At 39.8% G+C, this 20,227-nt stretch overlaps 1 protein-coding gene across 3 annotated transcripts; it reads left to right on the top strand.

Moving 5' to 3' along the window:
• Positions 1-68: 68 nt before the first annotated feature.
• On the top strand, positions 69-18,572 carry ASIC5 (acid sensing ion channel subunit family member 5; the record flags this gene model as incomplete). Of its 3 annotated transcripts, none has more annotated exons than XM_081926088.1 (11): positions 69-206; positions 1,857-1,923; positions 7,129-7,435; positions 8,020-8,251; positions 9,468-9,590; positions 10,037-10,186; positions 11,124-11,271; positions 12,970-13,026; positions 13,723-13,891; positions 16,775-16,839; positions 17,750-18,572. In XM_081926088.1, the coding sequence occupies 11 exons, from the start codon at positions 69-71 to the stop codon at positions 17,938-17,940; spliced, it is 1,647 nt and encodes a 548-aa protein (XP_081782214.1). In that variant the 3' UTR covers positions 17,941-18,572. The 3 variants fall into 3 exon arrangements, with proteins under 3 accessions (XP_081782214.1, XP_081782213.1, XP_081782215.1); XM_081926087.1 differs by having other exon boundaries at positions 16,748-16,839; XM_081926089.1 differs by lacking the exons at positions 16,775-16,839; positions 17,750-18,572 and adding an exon at positions 14,564-14,684.
• Between the last annotated feature and the right edge of the window lie 1,655 nt (positions 18,573-20,227).

Here is a 20,227-nt window from a genome sequence, read left to right as displayed (position 1 = left end):
TGTGCTGCAGTTGCACCCAACTGATCATTTTCAGCCACGCACAAAGTTTGAAATCAAAGTTGAGTGAAATGACAGACAAACGGATTGGTGTCTTTTTCATGGAGTCAAGAACATCCTTAATTGTTGAAAGAAGAATGCCATGTTTAAGAGTTCAAATTCTGAAAGCAATTCTGAAAAAAGAAACTAATGAAATGCATATTATGAAGGTAACAAGAAATACTTTCTAGCAATAACCCTATAATTAAGGCAATCAAACGTCCACATTTTAAATTAAAATGAAACCTGTTTTGAGGACTTGTTAAGACTTGGGGGGGGGGAGAGAGAGCTTAACTTTAAAAGAGCTTTGAACTTTCACAGTAAGTTTCCCAAGTCCTGGTTTTATTTGTTAAACATTGTTACTCAATTCCATCTAATCATTAACAGAGTACTGTTGAAGTAAGTGACAGTGTCTTCTCACTGTGCTTCTGTTGTATCTTTGGTATACAACATAGTCATATAAAAAAGGGAAAGATGAGTATAATCCCAATGATAGAACATTCCTTTTCTTAGTAAACTTATTTTAAAATAATCAGTTCTATATGAAACAATTATTCAAGAAAATAGAATACAGAATACCATTTGATGGGGGGGGGGACAAAACATAAAATACTGTACTGGCCTGAATATAAGACGCACCTTTTTTTCCAAATCCTGTCCGTGAACAGTTAAAGTGCAGCTTATATTTGCAAACTTTCAAAAATTGGGTTTTACTCCGATATTGTCTGCGGCTTTTAAACACTGCTGCAAAAGCGACACTCACACCATCCCTTGAAAGCACCCTGCTAACTTTCCAAACCACGTTCCCTTACACAGGCAGCAACCCCCCAGAAAACTACCAAGCTGAAAGGTGGTAGCACACACACACCAAACGCAAGCAGGAATACAAACCTCTCTTCCTTCGATAACCAGTAAATGCAGTTGTCATAGCCAGAGTACTCTCCCATTTCAGCAGTTCCATTTAAGGACTCCAATTTCATCCAAATAGGTGGCTTTTCTGTAGGAGTCTCCTTTATTTTTCCAGGATATTCCATTATTATTTCAGGAGAATCCTTTGCCTTGGGGGATTGAACTTTTAGACCAAATGCAAGACAAGAGGAGAGGAGCAAATGGCAGGCTCCAGAAGCTGAGTGCTTCTATAGTGCTTTACTTTCTACCAGCCAGAAAGGAAAAGTCCATCCGGTTGCATGTTATGGTTTAATGGGCGAGAATTTGATTTTATAATTTTGTACTTTCACACAATTTTGTGGTGTGGGTGGGTGTGGGTCTCTCTGCTTCACACTACACGGAGAGACTGTTAGAGGAAGAGGCATCAAGCTGCCCTACAGAAAACATGGCACTGGAGCCAAACAACAGTTTGACCTGCCGGAATGGAGCTAGGTCCACCCTTGTAGCTGCTGAGATGTCATACCCTGGACTGTGGACTTTGCAACCTTGAATATCAGGGCAGAGGGAGATGGAACATCTCCCTGTCTGCTGTGAAGACAAAAGGGTTATGTCACGGCCACAGGCCTCTTCCCGTTCAGTAGCTTCAAGTCCCTCTACCAAGGTCACTTCCTGGCTTAGCATCCCAGCCTTGCTGTAGCCTTGCTTCCTATCTGGGTACATCCTGTTTGCTCTCACTGTGTTCATTTGGCTTTGCTCTGCATATGTTTGCTAATTAACTTGGGATGAATCATGATTCCTTGGGAAGACCGTGCAGCCTGAGGCTGTGTTTATATGGCTGATTTTTTGGGGGGGGGGGAGGGATTTGTAACCCTCTCCGATTTTTCCTCTGAATATTGCCACACCCAACTGATTTTACCCCTGCTGGAGAAAAGACATTTTTCTCCAGGGCATTTTTTTCCCCAGCCAGAAGTCGCCAGAACTCAGTTCCAGCACCTCCAGGTGAGCACCATTGCCATTATAAGCGAACAAGGGAGGAGTTCATAGTGAGTTCCCGCACCTCTTTTTCTAGAAAAATAGCATTGGACTACAGATATATTTTTCTCCCAAGTAGGTTAGAGCAGCTTGAAGGGCGATTTCCAGGGGTTAAGCTGAACAAGAGGGAAAGGGCTTTGAAACATCATCTGCCTCCTGCCTGCCCCCAACCATTGTCAGCCTCAGCATTGGAGAGAACATTTCCCAAAGATTCTTAAAAGTGCATAGGGTATTGAGTTTTACCCTCATCTGAGGTATCCAGAACATGCTCATTGCTTGTTCACTCACACCACAACGCACGATAGGGTGTGATGAAAAATGAAAAGTTTCTATGAGCTAGAAAGCAGCTTACGTCTCCTCCTCTTACTGGTAGTGGCTGTGATTGCATCATAGCAGAAAGCAAACAGCTGGCTCTGGGTCACCCCTTGCAATATGGGTCCTGAGCTGAGGTCCAGTTTGCTCAGCCTCTGAACGTGGCAATGCTTGATTGGATGGTCTGCGTATGTCACACGGTTTCTGATGACATCCAACCAAAACAAACATTCTTGTCTGACCAGCTCATTAAGTAAAAAATGGAGAAAGGAGCCTCCTTCTAGTCAAACCAATAGCAGACATGCTAGCTCTGTGTTAGGGAAAGGTAAAAACTCCTAGTACATTTTACGCAAGGCAGTTGAAGCGTTATCTTATCAGAAAGCAATTTAGGCAGCAGTTCTATATATGCTTACCTATGAGTCCTCCTGGACTCAGTAGGGCTAATTCTGCATAGATATACCTAGAATAGTACTATAAATGTCAGAAATGGTTTGTTTGTTTGCTTGCTTGTTGTTTTAAAAAACCTTCCTCCTCCTTCACCTCCTCCTCCATCTCCATAGCTGTATGTCTGCAAGGCAAACAAGCAGGAGGGTGGCAATGGGGCATCCCCACAACTTGCAGCCCCTTATCTTTCTCAATGTATCTCGGGGGCCCAATGGGCAAGATCCACATCACATAGTACTCAGGGCTGGGAGTGGTTATTATTGGGGGTCTCAGTAGTCCCCTTTCCAGAAGGATCCATGTGCACTGGCAGAGAAAGGGGTGTGCGGTGTGGGTGGTTTTCCCCAGGTGTCACTGCTGAGGAGGGTGACAAAATGCTGGGCGGCACTCACCGCGGGGAATGCAGTGTGCTCGAGCCATGCATCTCTCCTGGGAGTGATGTGATGGCTTTGGCACCCGCAGGCTCTGCACTGCCCCAAATGGTCTGCCCGCTGCCTCCCCCTCAGCTGTAGGGCGGCTGAGTGGGAGGAGGAGGCAGGCTCCTTGGAGGCCCCATGGAGTGTCCAGCCCCAGCTCACACCGACCAGGCACCAGATCGGCTTGCTCCGCCGCTGTCCATGTGCAGGGCTTCAGATTGATCATGGACGCTGTAGAGCTGTTTGGAGAGCTGGGGCAACCTATGTGTGTGGGGCAGGGGTTTGACTGCCAGCCCCAAATGTTTTGAACAGTATTCAGCAATTTTATATCTGAAGCAATCATTCTCGGATGGGTGGGCAGAATAGGATGTAATTTCCATCTAATTTCTACTTTAGAAATTCATGCTTCAGTCCATCTTTAACAGTTTGGAGCCTATAGCTGCACTATGTTGGCAAATGTGGAAGATGAGATGGCCGTCCTAAGACTATTGGAATCGTGCAAGTGTGAAAGGATATGCTTCAGCAAGCCATTCTGATTTGATAAGGAAAGGAAAGGAAAGGAAAGGAAAGGAAAGGAAAGGAAAGGAAAGGAAAGGAAAGGAGAATGTGACAATCAACAGAGGCACTTCAGTACGACTCAGCACACATGGACTGAATAGAATGGTGTGGGATTAGGGAAAACTGAAGGGATAATTTGGCCCTTTTGTCAAGTTCTTAGATGGCTGAGCTTCTTGGTGACAATAATTTACATATAAAGGTACATAGTACTCCATTGGATGTGCCTCAACTGATTGTTCTGTTCACCTTTCTTTTCTCCTTAGCTTTATCCAATTATAGTGCTTTGTATGTCTCTTCATCCTCAGGTTCTGAGTATATTTTAGGATGACAACAGCACCTCTTTTGGGGGGTGCCTAAAGATGCTGTCAAGCCTACATGCATTTAGGTATAAATGCACATACAGTTTTGATCAGAATTGACACTTGAATGTGTGGACATGGACACAGGCCCAGGAGGCAGATTAAAGTACGGCCACTGGGTGCAATACAGTCACACTGGATGCATCCCATGAATAGAGCCCCCATTATCAGAAATTCTTTTTCACAGCCACATATTAGTTTACTTCTGCAACATACCTTTTTCTTTCAGTTTCCCATTAGGTAGAAACATCTGGTACTCATTTTCTATTCTTCATCCTTCTGCTTGGTATGTGTGAAATTAGCCATACTATTCCAGGGAGGAGTACTCAGGTGATAAAACTTAAAAGGCCTCCATCTGCTATCAACACTTGTTGGAGCAATTTACTATTATGCATCCCGGCAACTTCTTGACCGCAGTGAAAATTGCATTTTTGCAACTCATACTAATCCTTTAATTTGTACACTTCCACTTACCTTTTGATTATATTTTTTTTAAAAAAAAGAAAAGAAAGAAATTAATAACATTAAATTGTGGGTATTTATCAGGGTCTCTCATGGGCTACTTAGACAAATCCATTATCAAATCTGGATAGTCAGCATGGACTATTTTGAGTTATGTTATGTCTTAAAAATATTAATATCTATATATATATATATATATCTACTCTGTGGTTAAGTTTAAATGCTTCCTATGTTCCCTGAGCATTTTGTAATTTCCGCAGACACGGTGCCCTTTACGTTTAACCTCCATTTGTAATTAATAGTCTGCTTTAAGTAAATGGGAGATCCATTTACTCAAGGTTAAGCAAATACGGATAGCAGTTATGCAATATTAATAATCCAATCAGATACTCATTCTCAGTGGGAGGAATAGAGTTCAAGGTTTAACAAACTGCAAACTAGTTTGTAGCAAAGAAAGGCAGCAGGGGAGGGTGTGTGTTTTTAAAATAGTACTCTAGCTTAAAAATATATATGTACGTGACATGACTTCAAGCCTGCAACCTGGGAGGGCATCCTTTGCGACTTCAATAGACACAACCTTAAAAGAGCGTGGCCCAGAATTCTCTCCAGAGATATTTCTCTTGAACTTGGCTTCATATTCTACTCCCTTGAAACAGAAAGATCCCTGAATACCGTAGTTATAGAGGACCGGTTATCACTTTGCATTTTGTACTTGGTTATGATTGCTAAAGAACAAAACTGCATGCAATTCTGATGCAACCCAGCAGTCATCTATATCATCTTGCTAAATAGCAAGGAGACTCTTTCACAACACATTAGGTGCAGAGGGGCAGTAATGAGGCTACTGATGTCTGGGCATCGGTGTAAACCATTTCACAAATACTAATGAAGCTGTTCAGTAGAATGAAGCATTTGCTGAATAAATCAGTTCTAGCAATAAATTACTTTGCTGAGTTCCTTGCCTCTATTAGCAGAAGAGAGATCTGGTTTGTCAGTGCATCGGTGCTGTGCACCCTCTAGTGTTAGCCATGGAAATAAACTTTAATTCTTGATTTGCTTTCTGGAAATAGGTGGATTTTTCAGAGAGTAACTAAAAGAGAAGCACTATGGACCCATTAAATACAAGTTTTTCAAGATAAGAAACAAATGTTAAACTCATTAGATCTCATTCTCCAAGGTAACTTTGAGGACTACGATCCTAACAAGTACCTTCGTCAAATTTCCACCCAATTGCAACATTTAATTATATTATTAACAAGTTTTTCGAGAGTCCCACCAAAGATGAAAATGTGAAGCAATCTGTCACCCCCTGCTTGAGCAATACTGTCTACTTTGGACTGAGTTTGAATTGAGGCATGCAGGGGTAATGTGCCACCGACAGATAACATTTTATTGTGCTTTATTTATTTATTTTTATCCTAATTGATAGATAAAGTTATGGAAGAGGTTCAAGTACTGTGCCAATAATTTTCTGACAAAGATTCCTCTCCCATTCTCCCACCCCCATACACAGGGTAGCATGGCATCCAAAACTGGCATTTAGAGGATATTATAAATAGATGTTGTTTCTTCAGCTAAAGGTCTGATATCATCTATTTATAATATCCTCTAAATGACAGGCATCTCTATGACCATGCTAGCTAATTTTCAGCAGCTACAAACTCTGTGTTCACAGATGTCTGCCAGCATGTGCAGCACAGTTCATACAATTCCATTCTATGTTATTTAAAGAGGGAGAGGAAAGTCAAAAATCCCATTGGTTGCTCAAAAGTCCCCACTTTGATATAAACCCTCTGCATCCTGCTACTTTGGAAAATTAACCGACTCAATTATTTTTAAATTCCAGGAATTCTCCACTTTTATCTAGCCTGCCATACATTATCTGTGTTGAATCCTGTTGCTCACTTTAAAAAATGCTATGAGTATAGCAACAGAGGCATGTGAATTGCCTCTTGATGTGTATAAAATGTAATCCCCACCCCTTTCCTCATTTTATATAAGCTATTAACTGCCAGTCTTCTATAGCTGAATTTTCCTTTTCAAATAATATATGCCCAATGGAGAAGCTTAGGAAATTAAGTGGATTTCATGACAGAGGTATGTAACAGTAGCTACTACAATGCGATGCATCCTTGTCTATGTGGTATTCTTTGGGGGAGGTGATAATTTAAATTTTCTGCAGATACAAATACTTTTCTTATGAAAAGAGGCATGAGTTTATGAATCTTTTGAGCATACTTTATCAGTAGATAATGACTGCAATCCTAGGCACACTTACCATTTCGCAGTAACATCTAGTAAGACGCTGTGCTGTACTTGGTCTAGAAGTAAACAGTGAAGCAAGGCACTATACATTAAAATAGGGGAAATGTCTGTTAGTGCTACTTCCTGTAAAATTTTGAGTAATAAATGCTAATATTTGTCATTACTGCTTTAACCGATATTTTATCTCAATGCTTAGAGGCATATTCTAGAAATGTAAAGCTCTGTAACAAATGAATTAAATCTGGCAGTGCTACATTATGGCTTTTCCCTGCCATTCGGATCCACCTTGAAGCATCCTTTTCATTTGGTTTTGTAGGGAACCTATGTGCCAATAATTTTTCTTCTTGTCAAATGTTAAGGATTGTTGGAAAAAGCCAGGCTCTATTTAACCAGAAAACCACTGCCGTCTCTGGAAGAAAGGAAGAAGTATGATTATGAATTTGCAACTTCCACCTCATTCCATGGAGTGCACAATATTGTTCGTACAAGGAGCAAGAGCCGTAAGGCACTGTGGATGGCAGTAGTCATGGGCTCCATTTGTTTGGTTGCCTGGCAAATCGGCAGTCGTTTCGCCTATTATTTCAGCTGGCCCACAACAACATCGGTGGTAGTTCAGTATGTGGAAAACATAGAGTTTCCTGCTGTAACTTTTTGTAATCTGAACAGGTAAGGCACCGTTTACTTCCAGTAGGAATGGGCAAATGTGTTAATTTTGGTTTCTCTCAGTTTCTCATTCTTCCCATCTTCAGCCCAATTTTCTACATCAGTTTCTGAAGATCTTCTTCTTCTTTTTTTGAGTTATATTGAAAAATTTATGAAAATTATTTCCTCTATACACCTTTTAATATACAATTTTATATGCATTTCTGTATGTTATTTTCACTGATACACTTTAATATATTCATTTTTGTACACTTTAGTTGGTTGGAGAACTGCATTGCAAAATTCAGAAAAGTGTGAATTTGGAAGACTCTATGTGTGTTGGTTTACATGTTGTGTTGGAAGGTGCAAATTAAATAAGCCCACCTTAAAATGCAAATTACATTGAATTTCCCCTTAATTTCTATCCTTCTGCTAGATTTTCTATTAAGGTATATATAATATACATAGGTCTTCCATAAAATGCAATGCTATGACCAAATACCTGACTTGTGCTCCTTACTCTGTTTCTTTTAAAAGTTTTAAGAGCTGCTTTGGAATTATCCCTTGGAATTCAGACTTAAACCTGCTTTTATGGTTTATGCTCACAGGTTCCAAACCCAAGCAGTAGCTAACCTGAGCGCCATTTTCTTCCTGTGGAGCATAGTGTCGGGAGTGCTACATTTGTTCGATACTAGAGAAACATTTGGCCAAGAGATAAAAGACTTCCTTCAGGGGAATCAAAATTTCAGCATCAAAGAATTCACAAGGAATAATGGTTTCTATCTCAACAACAGTACATTGTTGGATTGTGAATATTTTGGAGAGCCGTGTTATCCAGAGGTAATATTTTTGTTTCTATTATCAGAGGTAACATAGACATTGTGAGGGCATCTGAGTATGGAAACTCACAATCTAGTGATCACAATCTAGTGATCTGGAATGTATAACTTTCATATGGAGAGGAGACTGCATGTATGTACAAAGGACTAGATCACATACGTTTTGTTGGGACCTATTATTATGATACAAATTTTATTTCCTCAGTGGACATCCACCAATTGTGTGCCTCAAAGACCAGAAAATAGGTCTGTAATTGCTTGTCTAAGGCTAGATAAAGCTTAATGTGACAAAAATCAAAAGGATGCTTCAGAAAGTCTACACCTATGAATTTCATCCCATGTTTTAAAATTCTGAATGACTTGACCTGGTTTGAAAGTGGGAATAAGGCACTCAGAATTCTTCATTGTTTTGTTTCTTTGGGAGGAATTCATCATACACTTTTCCAAATGTTCCGTCAGTACTGAGACAAGTATATGTCATACAACCTGTAGGTTGTAATATTCTCGAGTATGCATGGTTGACAAAGGTAATGTTTGAGATAGTGAATTGTATTGGTTGTGTGAAACAGCTGGTGAGTGAGAGTGTATGCATGGTTGTATATATATATATTGTGTACTTTGAAATTCTATATTATTCTGCACTGTAATGCCCTCTGGTTTTATGTAAAACAAAAACCAAAAAGCGGATACTGTTTGTGTATTTTGTGAATCATTTGCTTATTGTACTTATTGTTCGTGTAAATCTCTTTCAGATCTTTTCAATAGTAAATGGAATAAATAAATAAACTGTTGACAGACACTGCTCTGAGGCATTTTGTTGCTTTGGGCAAAATTATAAATAGTTCCCAGGACACCAATCAAAATGCTTGTTACCTGAGGCTGAAAATATGGTATAGACTTCCTTCCCCCACCTGGCAGTAAAAAATACAATGATAATAAATAAATAAATAACAGTTTTATGTTCCTTCATGACACCCTAAATCAGATGCCTGGGACATCCTCCTCATTCTGCCTCACCTATTGGTAAGGCCAGTTTTTACCTCAGGTACGACCCTAGGAACTATGAGGAATTGCAGCCGAGAGGTTAAATGGGTTGCATTTCACATTTTCATCCAAAATAAATCCAAATCTATAGCTGCGGTTCTCTGTGAACATACTTACTTAATATTAGGTGAGCTAATTCAATTTCTTATTTTCTTTTACTTTCTTCATGGAAGAACTTTGAACATGTCTTCACTGAATATGGAAACTGCTTCACCTTTAATCACATTAACATTCCAGCAAAAAGAAGAGTGAGTGCCTCTGGAAGGGGCTTGAGTTTGCTTTTCGATGTCAAACAGGTAGAGATATTCAAAATGTTTCTACAATGCAACCGCAAAACCTTGATGATAAAGGACAGGGCATGTGGGTCACTTTAATGGTACAAGTTCTTTGAAAACAAAGCAAAAAAATAGTAATACATACATGATTGACGTTTCCCACAAAGTCAAATTTCATAAGTAAAACTTATGAAAGCCCTAGAATATAATCTGCATCCTGAAACTGAATTTGAGTTGACAGATTTTGAATTGGTGTGAAATCTGATGTAGAGTCAGATTATAAGTGATATGGTGATACATCATGGATTACAAAACGGAGATGCTGCATATATGCCCTTATTTTTCTCTTAATGTTAATTATGGTAGTAGATAATTTTTTGCCAAGGCAATTCGCAGTTCAGTGTGACAGTGATCTGAAAATTATCTTCTGTAATTTTACTGTAACCCTTCAATGCTTTGTGTCCCAGGCAGAGTTCACCGACGACCCTGCTCTTGGTTTTGTTGATGTTGGCATCACATTTGCTATCCACTCACCTAAAGCGCCTCCCCGATTTGATGGTTTAGGTATATCTACCCCAGTAGGAATGCATGCTCATGCTGCAATCCAACAGGTGAAGGTAAGCATTAGAGTAAGACACAGAGAAATGGAAGTACAATGGTACCTCGGGTTAAGTACTTAATTCGTTCCAGAGGTCTGTTCTTAACCTGAAACTGTTCTTAACCTGAAGCACCACTTTAGCTAATGGGGCCTCCTGCTGCCACCACGCCACCGCTGTCCAATTTCTGTTCTCATCCTGAAGCAAAGTTCTTAACCTGAGGTACTATTTCTGGGTTAGCGGAGTCTGTAACCTGAAGTGTATGTAACCTGAAGCGTATGTAACCCGAGATACCACTGTATGTCTAGCCACTTTAAAGTCCAATAAACTGCATATGCAATCATCATTATTGATAATAACAATATTTAACAATATTAAAATATATATTTTCTTTTAATTGTCAAATAATTCTGTGTACATTGCGGCAGCCTTTGGCTACGTGCAATAAAACTGACTGAGACTGAGAGTGAATATTAAAATACAATATTAAAAATCAATTAAAGCAATTAACCCCTAATGATTGACAGCTTTAAAATATAAGCAAGACTTTAAAATGACAAGGCACACAGGAAGGATAAAAAAGCAGAGTAAAAATTTAATTTGATATAGTACTCCAGCTCAGTTCTATGTTCAAACTCCAATGTATACCTAGAGCTTCCTACCCAGAAAATCTTACCCATTCAGTTGCACACTGAGCATCCATCTTGAATCAGGAGAAATTGAAGCTAGATGGGGGCAGTCAGGCTGTCCTCTGGGGGCAGCCCTGCAGAACAACAATCAAGTTTACTACCAAGTCTTTTAATTTAATTCAGTTTGGTCTGGTCCAGCAACAACAACAACAAATCTTTTGCAGCAATCTGTGTATGTGTGGAGGTGGGAATGGAGGTGGTTTTTGTTCAATTAAAACTTGACAGTAGCAATGTATATAATGTATGTCGCGCCATTTCTTTCATTCAAGACAATTATTCAAGAATACCCTTGGGGAGAATGCAAGCCAAACATCAAACTTCAGCACCACAAGCTCTATAGCACCTACGGATGCCTACAAGAATGCAAAGCACGCCATATTCAAAACCAGTGTGGATGCTTACCGTTCATGCTCCCAGGTATAACTGGGCAGGTATAAGTTGCTTTATTTGTTTGCAGTGTTCAAAGAAATCCAACAAGAGTGTGCGGATCACAGCTTGGTGGGACTCCTTTAGCCACTGCTTTTTTTCTTAAAAATGTTTAGGGGTACTCTCATTTTGACTCAAGAAAATCACCATTTTATATTTTAAATACAGTAAATGGACAAAAGTACAAAGATTCCCAAAATGTTTAGGGGTATGCATCCCCCCAGAAAAAAAGTGCTGCCTTTAGCCAATTTTGAGCTATCTGCTCACTAGTAAAACCTATGCACAAGCAGGGAGGGCGGAAAAAAGGCAAAGGTCTGAAGTGACTCGCGGCAGCTCCTCACACAATTTGGAACCCTTATTGTGCAGGGTTCCTAACAGTACAAGGAGAAAGAACTCCCCGGTTCACCCTTTCACCCTCCCTGACTTGTAGGGCAATGGGAGGTGGGGCTTAGTGCTCCCATCCCTGCTCCCCTTGCACAGCATGCAAGCATATGACATTGCTGTAGAGTCTTTATGGATTACTTTCTATGCAGGCAGAGCATCCCAAACTTTTGCCTGCTGCCTCTGAGCCTCTGCAGAGCGGTGGAGGTACTGCCACATCCACAGCCTGGCTGCTCACAGCGATGGTAGCAGAAGGCAAAAGGGCAGGCAGATCAGGCCCAATCCCTGTATCAGCTTCAGGTTACTGCAGATCCAGGCCAAGATTAGGACCAATGCCAGCTAGTATCAGCTGGGAGAGCAGCTTGGGATCCAATGGATCCAGAGCCAGCTCAGTTTCATCCCTGCAGTTGGAATGGCCCATTTGGAGGCTTTCTGGCAGGCTCTGCTAGCAGGAATACCACCAACATGCCTTTCACCCACCCAAATGTTCTGCACTGGCAGAGTGACAAAAGTATCACTCCATCAGTGGTGGCCAGAGGAAGGACAGCTGAACCAGCAGAAGCAATCAGTGCTGCTCGGCATAAGGGGGAGGGATTGAAATGTAGTCTCAGAAAGCTTAGTTTCAAAGATAAGTCCTTAACTGCTTAAGGAATCACCTCGTGCATAAATGACAGCTGAATAACGAAACCATTAGGATAGAAACAGGCCACCTGCAGCCTAAGGGTTTAATATAGCTCTCATGTACCCCTCACCTTATTTTCAAAAGCTCTCAGCAAGAATGTTCTGTCTCTGCCAAAGCAGTCCTCCTGTGGAACAGAGAGAAAAGGAGTTGGCAATAGGTGAATCAAGGAGCTAGCCTGCCCACCAGAGGTTCAGCTCTGCGTATCCAGTCCCTAACATACTACCATCAGATGATGTCATGATGATGATATGATGATGAATTGCATTTCTTACCTGCCCAAAGGTGTCCGGGGTGAGATACAGCCATATAAAAACACAACATTAAAATTGCTAAGAGGATGGGTACTAAAGATATATTTCTCAGGTGTCAAAAGCCAGGGTAAAATTAATGCAGCCTCAAATAGCAAAAAGATTGCCCATCCTCAGCTCAGGTGCTTTGAGTGTTTCTACATGAGCTTCAGGTTGATACATACAGGTATCGAATTCTTTGCTTTACTTGCTGGGATCACTTGCTTATTGGTTATTATTGGTTTACCAAACAGATGGATTCAAATGTGTGTTTTGATACCTTTGTCTTTGTGTTTTTCTCTCCTTCCCCACTCCCTCTTCTTCATACCTGTTGAAAAGGAAATGGTACAGAATGTGACTTGGACAAATTTTACAATTGTGTTTCTCCTGAACTGTGTAAGTAAAGCCAAAGTCAAATACTAGAGCCTGTTTCATAGGTACCAGACAGGGCCATGTCACAGTGATTACGTCTGCAACTGGCAACCAGCTGGACCAGTGGGGTTGGGGGCATGTCTCACATTTTTACCAACCTGTGGAATCCCAGTCACACAAAAGCATCATTTGCACCAGGATAGTCAGGCTTAGGGGGAAATCCCATAGCCTGGGATATTCTGCTAATGGGAAGCAAGGCTAGCCTCTGCAATGGCTAGCCTCTGCAACAGTTTATTAGGGACAGGAGAGGACTTGATTTTTCTCGAATACTTTAAATGATCTCAGCTGAAAGTTGTGTTTAGACAAACCATAAATAACATTCTAAATGTACTCTTCCAATCATCTGTACAGTTTTGGTTTGATTTCATAAGTTCCAAATGCTGAAGAAATTCAGTGTAAAATACAGGCACCTATTTTTAGTGGGAAATCACACACTACCATCTTTCTGCGACTTAGAATGTAAGGCTGCTGACATAGATTCAAATTATCACCAAATCCTGCAATATAATATAATATTTATTATGCTTTATTAACTCATTTGCTTGGGATGATAAACTCAGTCTATTTTTTGTTGATTTCACTACGGCTGTTTGCAGTTGGTGGTGAACATGAAAGTCGCCTAGAGTGGGCATTTATGTTTGAAATTGGTTCCCATTTTAGATAAAATTGAGCTCGCAGGATTGTGTACAGCAGGAACACATAATTCCACTTGCCCTGTGCCTTGTGAGGAAACAGATTATCCAACCACCATTTCCTATTCAACTTTCGAAAGTGAAAAGGCTTTGAAATTTCTTTCTACAAAGCTGAAGAAACGTCCAGAATATATCAGGTACTTTTCTTCTTCATTGTCATGCTGTCAAGAAATGTGTTTTACACAAGAGCAACCTTTATTAACCAAACTGAAGACATATTCAAGAGATGTTGAACCCAAAGAATTACTAGTTCAAAGGCTTCTATTTTATTATTTATTTCATATATCTATATACTGCTTAATACTAAAGCAGCAGTTCGAAAGCACATCAAGTGCAAGTAGATAAATAGGTACCGCTCCAACAGAAAGGTAAACAGCATTTCTGTGTGCTGTTCTGGTTCTCCAGAAGCGGCTTAGTCATGTTGGCCACATGACCCGGAAAAACTGTCTGCAGACAAATGTCGGTTCCCTCGGCCAGTAAAGTGAGATGAGCGCCGCAACCCAAGTCGTCCATGACTGGACCTAATGGTCAGGGGTCCCTTTACCTTTAAACAATAAACTGGGAGAACTACAAGGTATGCAAGTCCCAATATCTGCCTTTTCGCTATATGAAAATTCACTTATCCAAACATAAATAATTATGCCCAAACCTTGCTATACACACACCACAGATTCAGATATCTGAATAGCCAGAGTTTGCCTACTTCTTTTCTTCCTTGCTTTGCTGGTTGGTGACAAGTAGGGAGCAAGCAAGATCAGACAGCAGGACAATTGTTTTTTCTTTGCCTTTCTTTTGCTGGTTGCCTGCAGCCATTACAGAAAGAACCCATTGAAAAAGCAGGGGAGAGATCAGAAAAAAATCCAGATTAGAAATGCTCCCATAGGAATCTTTGGAAATTGTGGACTCATTATGTGAATGCTTGCCTAACGAATGATTTCCAGGCAACACATTGTGTTTGGAAAGCAGGACCTGTGTGTACAATATAATACAAAACTACAATATAGTACAATATAAAACAATAAAATCTCCCAAAAGTAAAACATATAGCAGCACTTTTTGAAAACGTTTTGAGTCAGGGATCTCTGATCTCTTCACCCAATATCCCCACCCCCCACAAAAGCAAAAAACATATCACTTCTGCAAGGGTAGTTATGTTGCCCTGCAACAGCAAAAACACAGAGGCACCTTTGAAAAAAGCTAATAGATTTATGGTAACATAAGCTTATAAATCACAGCCTCTTTAAAAATGTTTATAATCCAATATAAATTTTAAAGTTCACTCTTCTATAGATGAGGACTCCTTAGTTTATCTTCATCATCACTGGAAAGGTCTCTGATTTTATCAACACTAAAAGAAGTTTTATTAATGATTATGTTATATTAATCTTGTGAAGATCAAACTACAGTAGATCTGTGCTTAGATCTCACATTTCCCCCTAATGTAAATTTAATGGAGCTAGAGGAGGCTATGGCTTGGGGGAAAGTTATTAACTCTGTTCCTCCTGTGACATTTTCTAATCTACTATTAGCTCTACTTGGCAGCGGGTGGGAGTAGAGGAATGCCCCCCCATTGCCACTGCTCTGATCAAAATTGCACAAAACATATGAAATGCCTAGAATTCTAGGTTAATTTTTTCCTTAAACTTTTTGATTTTTGTTATTTAGCTTAATTCTATAGTCGATTACTTCTCCTTTCAGGGATTTTCACGGCATTTCATTCGTTTTGTGTAATTTCTTGGTTCTGTGACTGTCTTTTTCCCACTGATCAAAATTGCAGCTGTTTTCATGAAAGTTAGAAATGCTATGGATCTTCCCCACCCTGTGCGATGGTGTCTTCATAACAACATTTTAATTTTACTCCTTCTGACATTTGATTACTGTTCACAAATGGGGTACTATCTAGCAATTAGTCACTGAAGCATGACAAATTACAGGGAAATGTTTCTGTTCCCAAGTGATTAACCAGTCAGGATCAAACAAACATATTAATGAGTTTAACATCATAAATTAACTAATAGTCATCCATTGATTTTTCAGAAACTTTAAAAGGTAGTTTCAACTATTTACAGCCCTATTCCAAATATGTATTGTGGTATTGCCTCAGCTACCTCAGGAAGCCCAAACTGTGGGATCCATTAGCAGGGTCATTATGGTAATTATAATGCAACAGGTTTAAAATGGAGAAGGTCCTTGAAGAAAGGAGTGAGTTGAGCCTTCATTTTTAGAGCTAGGATTGCCTAACACTGATTTATTAAACAAAATTTAATGGTTCAACTAAACGGTCATAAAAAAGAAAACTATTAGCTCAGAATTTAAGAAATAGCTAGGCCAAGATGAAGCACTCAAAGCTGGTCATCAGCAATCATTTGAACTGAGTAAGTAAATACTTACTGTTTCAATGGTGTCATTTTTCATTGTTATCTAGTGATCCTAGGAATTTTAGTACATTTTGCAGCAACCAATGAGGGTTGCCACTAAGTGTACACTCAGCCCAGAGTTTCTGCTGACCTTATCTCTTTGGCACATGTACCTAAATGAAACATTCATGTTCCCAGGCATTTATCTGTTTGTCATATCCAGACATTATATTTTTAGATTCATATTTATTTTTTTAAAAACCTGTAGATGTGTGCTAAAAAAAACCAAGGACATTATTCAGTCTTCCTGCCTACCTGGATAATCGGTTCTATGCATAAGAGTTGCCTGCTTCCCATTGGAAGTTACCCTTCTTCCCATTGAGATATTTCTTATGAGAAGACACAGGGGCTCGTAAGAACTGTTTAGGCTGACTTTATAATATGTGAAAACACTCCTGAGTGTGCTGCAGAATCAAATTCTATGTTCTCTCCACCTCCCCACGATTTTGGATTATTGTTACTTTGTTTAAAGCATGAATAGTATTTTCTGCAGATGGTGATGGCTAGATTGATCATCATGATGATAATAAATAGTAATACAATTGCATAATAAAAGTGTGCCTTTATTATCCATAGGCGTAACCTTGTATATATTGACATTAGATATCATGATTTGAATTACAAAATGACCCGGCAGCAGAAGGCATTGAGTGTATCTGAGCTACTTGGTAAGTGACCCAAATGCACTTAAAACAACAACAACAAAAACCCTACATTTCTGTGTGATCACAGTAATGAAGTAGTTGTTGACATAATTACTTCTATGCTGCATCACACTATCACTGTTTTCTTAATTAGCATTATTTGGATCATGAGATATAACTATCTTTACCAGCGGATGGTATTCAACAGTGGGCAGTATATAGTGGATAGTTTGTTTGTTTTTACTCAGAATAGAATCAATAAACATTACTAAGTTAGGGTCATTAATTTCAGTGGGTCTACTCTGAGTAAAAAAAAACAGTTGAATATCACCCAGTATTTCTATATAATACGTTTCTATTTGTTTGCTAACAGAAGAATCAAGTCTTGTATTACACTAGGTTACAGCACAATAATATTTATTTAGAAGTAATTTCCACTATGTTCAATAAGTAAGTGTGTATAGTATTTTAGTTTCACTTTGGGCCCACAGAAGTTATTAATAGATTTCAACAGGGTTGCATAACGGAAGTGGTCATTCTGGTGAGTATTTTGTATCTGAAGCACAAAATTTATTGAGTTTTGAAATGGATCTTATTCAACATTGTGCAAGTACATTTCTGTTTCAGCAAGGGACTTCCCCTTGCTCTCTGCCCCACCATCCAAATGCTTTCTGGAATGTTCTGGAGCATATTTGGGGGGCATGTTGGGGTTACAGGAGGGAGGATAGGAAGGGGAAGTCCCATTGTGATGACATAAGTCCATTTCATTAGAGGGCAGCCACAGTTGGCTTTCACTCAGTGTGTCAGTGATTTCAAGACTGAAGGCTAGCATCCCAATCCTGAACACATTTAGATAGAATTAAATCATACTAATGTAGATAGAATATAGAGGCACAGAATAGCTGGACCAATCTCTCTATTTCTTTCATTACAGCTGATGTTGGTGGCCAACTTGGTTTGTTTTGTGGAGCCAGTATGATTACGATCATAGAGGTTGTGGAATATATTTTCACCAACTTCTGTTGGATGTGTGTCTTTCTTCTACTGAAAGCACCAGAAGTGCCCAACTGGAATACAACAGATCAGAATGCACAAACACACAAACGAAGAATACAAGAATGTTAAGGGCTTGCAGAAAGGGAATGGAAGAAGGTGAAGTTTTATTTTCAGTAAATGGCATTTCCTTCTGAAAATAATGCAAGATAAAACAGTATTCAGTTCATACTTATTTCTCTGATGCAAGTCCAGAAAACAGATATTAGGGAAGGCAAGTATTTATGAATGCAGGGCTTACTTATCCTGGTAGTCTGCACCGTCACGGAGAACACAGAATTACCTCGTGTGCAATAGAATTCACATTAGTCCACATTTATGTCAGGGGATGTAGGTGTGCCTAATTCTCATTGGAGTGCACAAAATGACACTTCCCCCATCCCAACTTATAATTGGTTCACTCTCTCTAAGTTTTATTGGATAACTTTCATAGGAAACTGAGTGGGGAGGGGTGTCCTAGAATTCTCCTAAGCTTGGAAAGGTCCTCCACCATTGCTATCCCTCTGGGTGGTAGCTTCCTTCCCCACCTGCCCTGCTCCTTTCCAGAAATTTCTCAACTGAAGAGCCAAAATTGGCCAAGACAAGACTGATGGAGGTCATGGATTCAATATGAATTACCTTGGTTCTCGTCTCAAATGAAGGCATCTGAGAATGCCCATGTTGATAGGAGTTCTTGAAATGGCCATTTTTATTTCTGAAGATGTATTTATGACACAACTTCCATGTATCCTGCCACTTAAAGGCTAGCGGGTGTTCAAAAGGATGCCTCTACCTCCATCCTTCGGTAAGGAAGTTCCTTTTCATTCAGTAGTCAAGATGGGCATGAGATGTAGTCATGTAGTAAATTCATGATTATTAGATGTACAGCTGAACACATAATAGGCATATGCACATGTGAGCATGATTGGCACATGAGTGTGTATTTGATGATGCAAGACTGTACTAATGAACCTGATAAAGGTGCAAACTGAAATTATAATCCACTGTGAATTCTGCTTCATTTGGGATAGGCTGCTAATTTTCGCATGCAAAAGTCAAGTTGGACTAGCATAGCAAACTGCAGACCAATAATGCTCGCTGTTGGGTGAAGGTCATGATTCTACACAGAAGGAAGAATGATTTGGAGCGAGGGTTTCCCACTAAATCACTCTGCCACTACTAAATGCTATGTGCTCATGCTTCCATAGAGATATAGGACCTCAGGCATCTCCACCTGCTGCCTTTTTTCTCCTCCTGCCTTTCCTTAGAAGCCTTATATTGAGTCAGACCTTTTGTCCATATAACTCAGTATTGTCCACACTGGTGGCTGCAGCTCTCTCCAGGGATTCAGGCAGGAGCTGTTCCTAGCTCTACCTGGAGACACCAGGGATTGGACCTGGGTGTTCTACTCCGGAAAGAAAGCCCTTCCATATTTTAGAGTTGCATTGCAGCATTATAGTCAGCTTCAGAATGCTTCAGTTTTCCCATTCCGCCTTGCACTGCAGACAGCAAATCCTTGAAAAGCTTCCTAAAGAGATTTTCTAGATATATGGAAGATGGTGGCATGGTCACAGGCCTTCCAAGTCAAAGGGTATTGCTTCAAAGCAGGTTTGAGTTCTAGAACCAGACCTCAACAATTTTAGGAAATTAATCTCTGAAGCAAGTGAATAATATAAAGTAGAAACTATAGACATTATAAAAATAGTAATACTTTAATCAAAGGTTTAAAAAAGGGACATGGCTGCAACATTTCACATAATGCAAAAACCCTTTTGTTAGAGAGAATTTAAAATATATTGTTATAGACGGCCAACTCATCCACACCCCAACAGGGAAATATATAGCTGAGGGGAAGTGTTTGCTTTAGATTGGAGAATCCCTAATTGCAATTTATGACCAGCAGATGTCCTACTTAGCTTTCTCTTTTTCCAGAATAAAATGAGATATTTTTATGTAAAGAATAATCTTTAAAACACACAATATCCATAGGTACTTTTTTGTGCTCACTACTGACACTGCAGTCCAGTGAAGCCACATTTATGGTGTTCAGTAAGGGGAAGATCAGGTGAGCTGTGAGTCTTCTTAGTCTGATGTCCTGGTGCTCACTGCCAAGGGGCCTAGTCTCCCTCCATATAGTTCTTAATTTTAAACTGGACTTGGGCCAAATAAATGACTTATTCAAATAGAGGACTGTCCTCCGACAGCCCTTCAAATCAAGGCTCAACTCTGTAAAGTAGGACCCAACCCACCCTATGCGCAATGTAGCCCATGTTACTCAGAAATATGGATTTTTGCCATTCTCTGCTTTCACTGAGAGAAAAGTGACGATGTAAATGGTAGCAGAATTGTGATTTTGCAATGACTTTTCTTCAAAGAAACA

Source organism: Podarcis melisellensis (genome assembly GCF_964234715.1).
Source record: "Podarcis melisellensis genome assembly, chromosome: 9".
Lineage (NCBI taxonomy): Eukaryota > Metazoa > Chordata > Lepidosauria > Squamata > Lacertidae > Podarcis > Podarcis melisellensis.
This window is presented reverse-complemented; position numbering and strand designations above follow the sequence as displayed.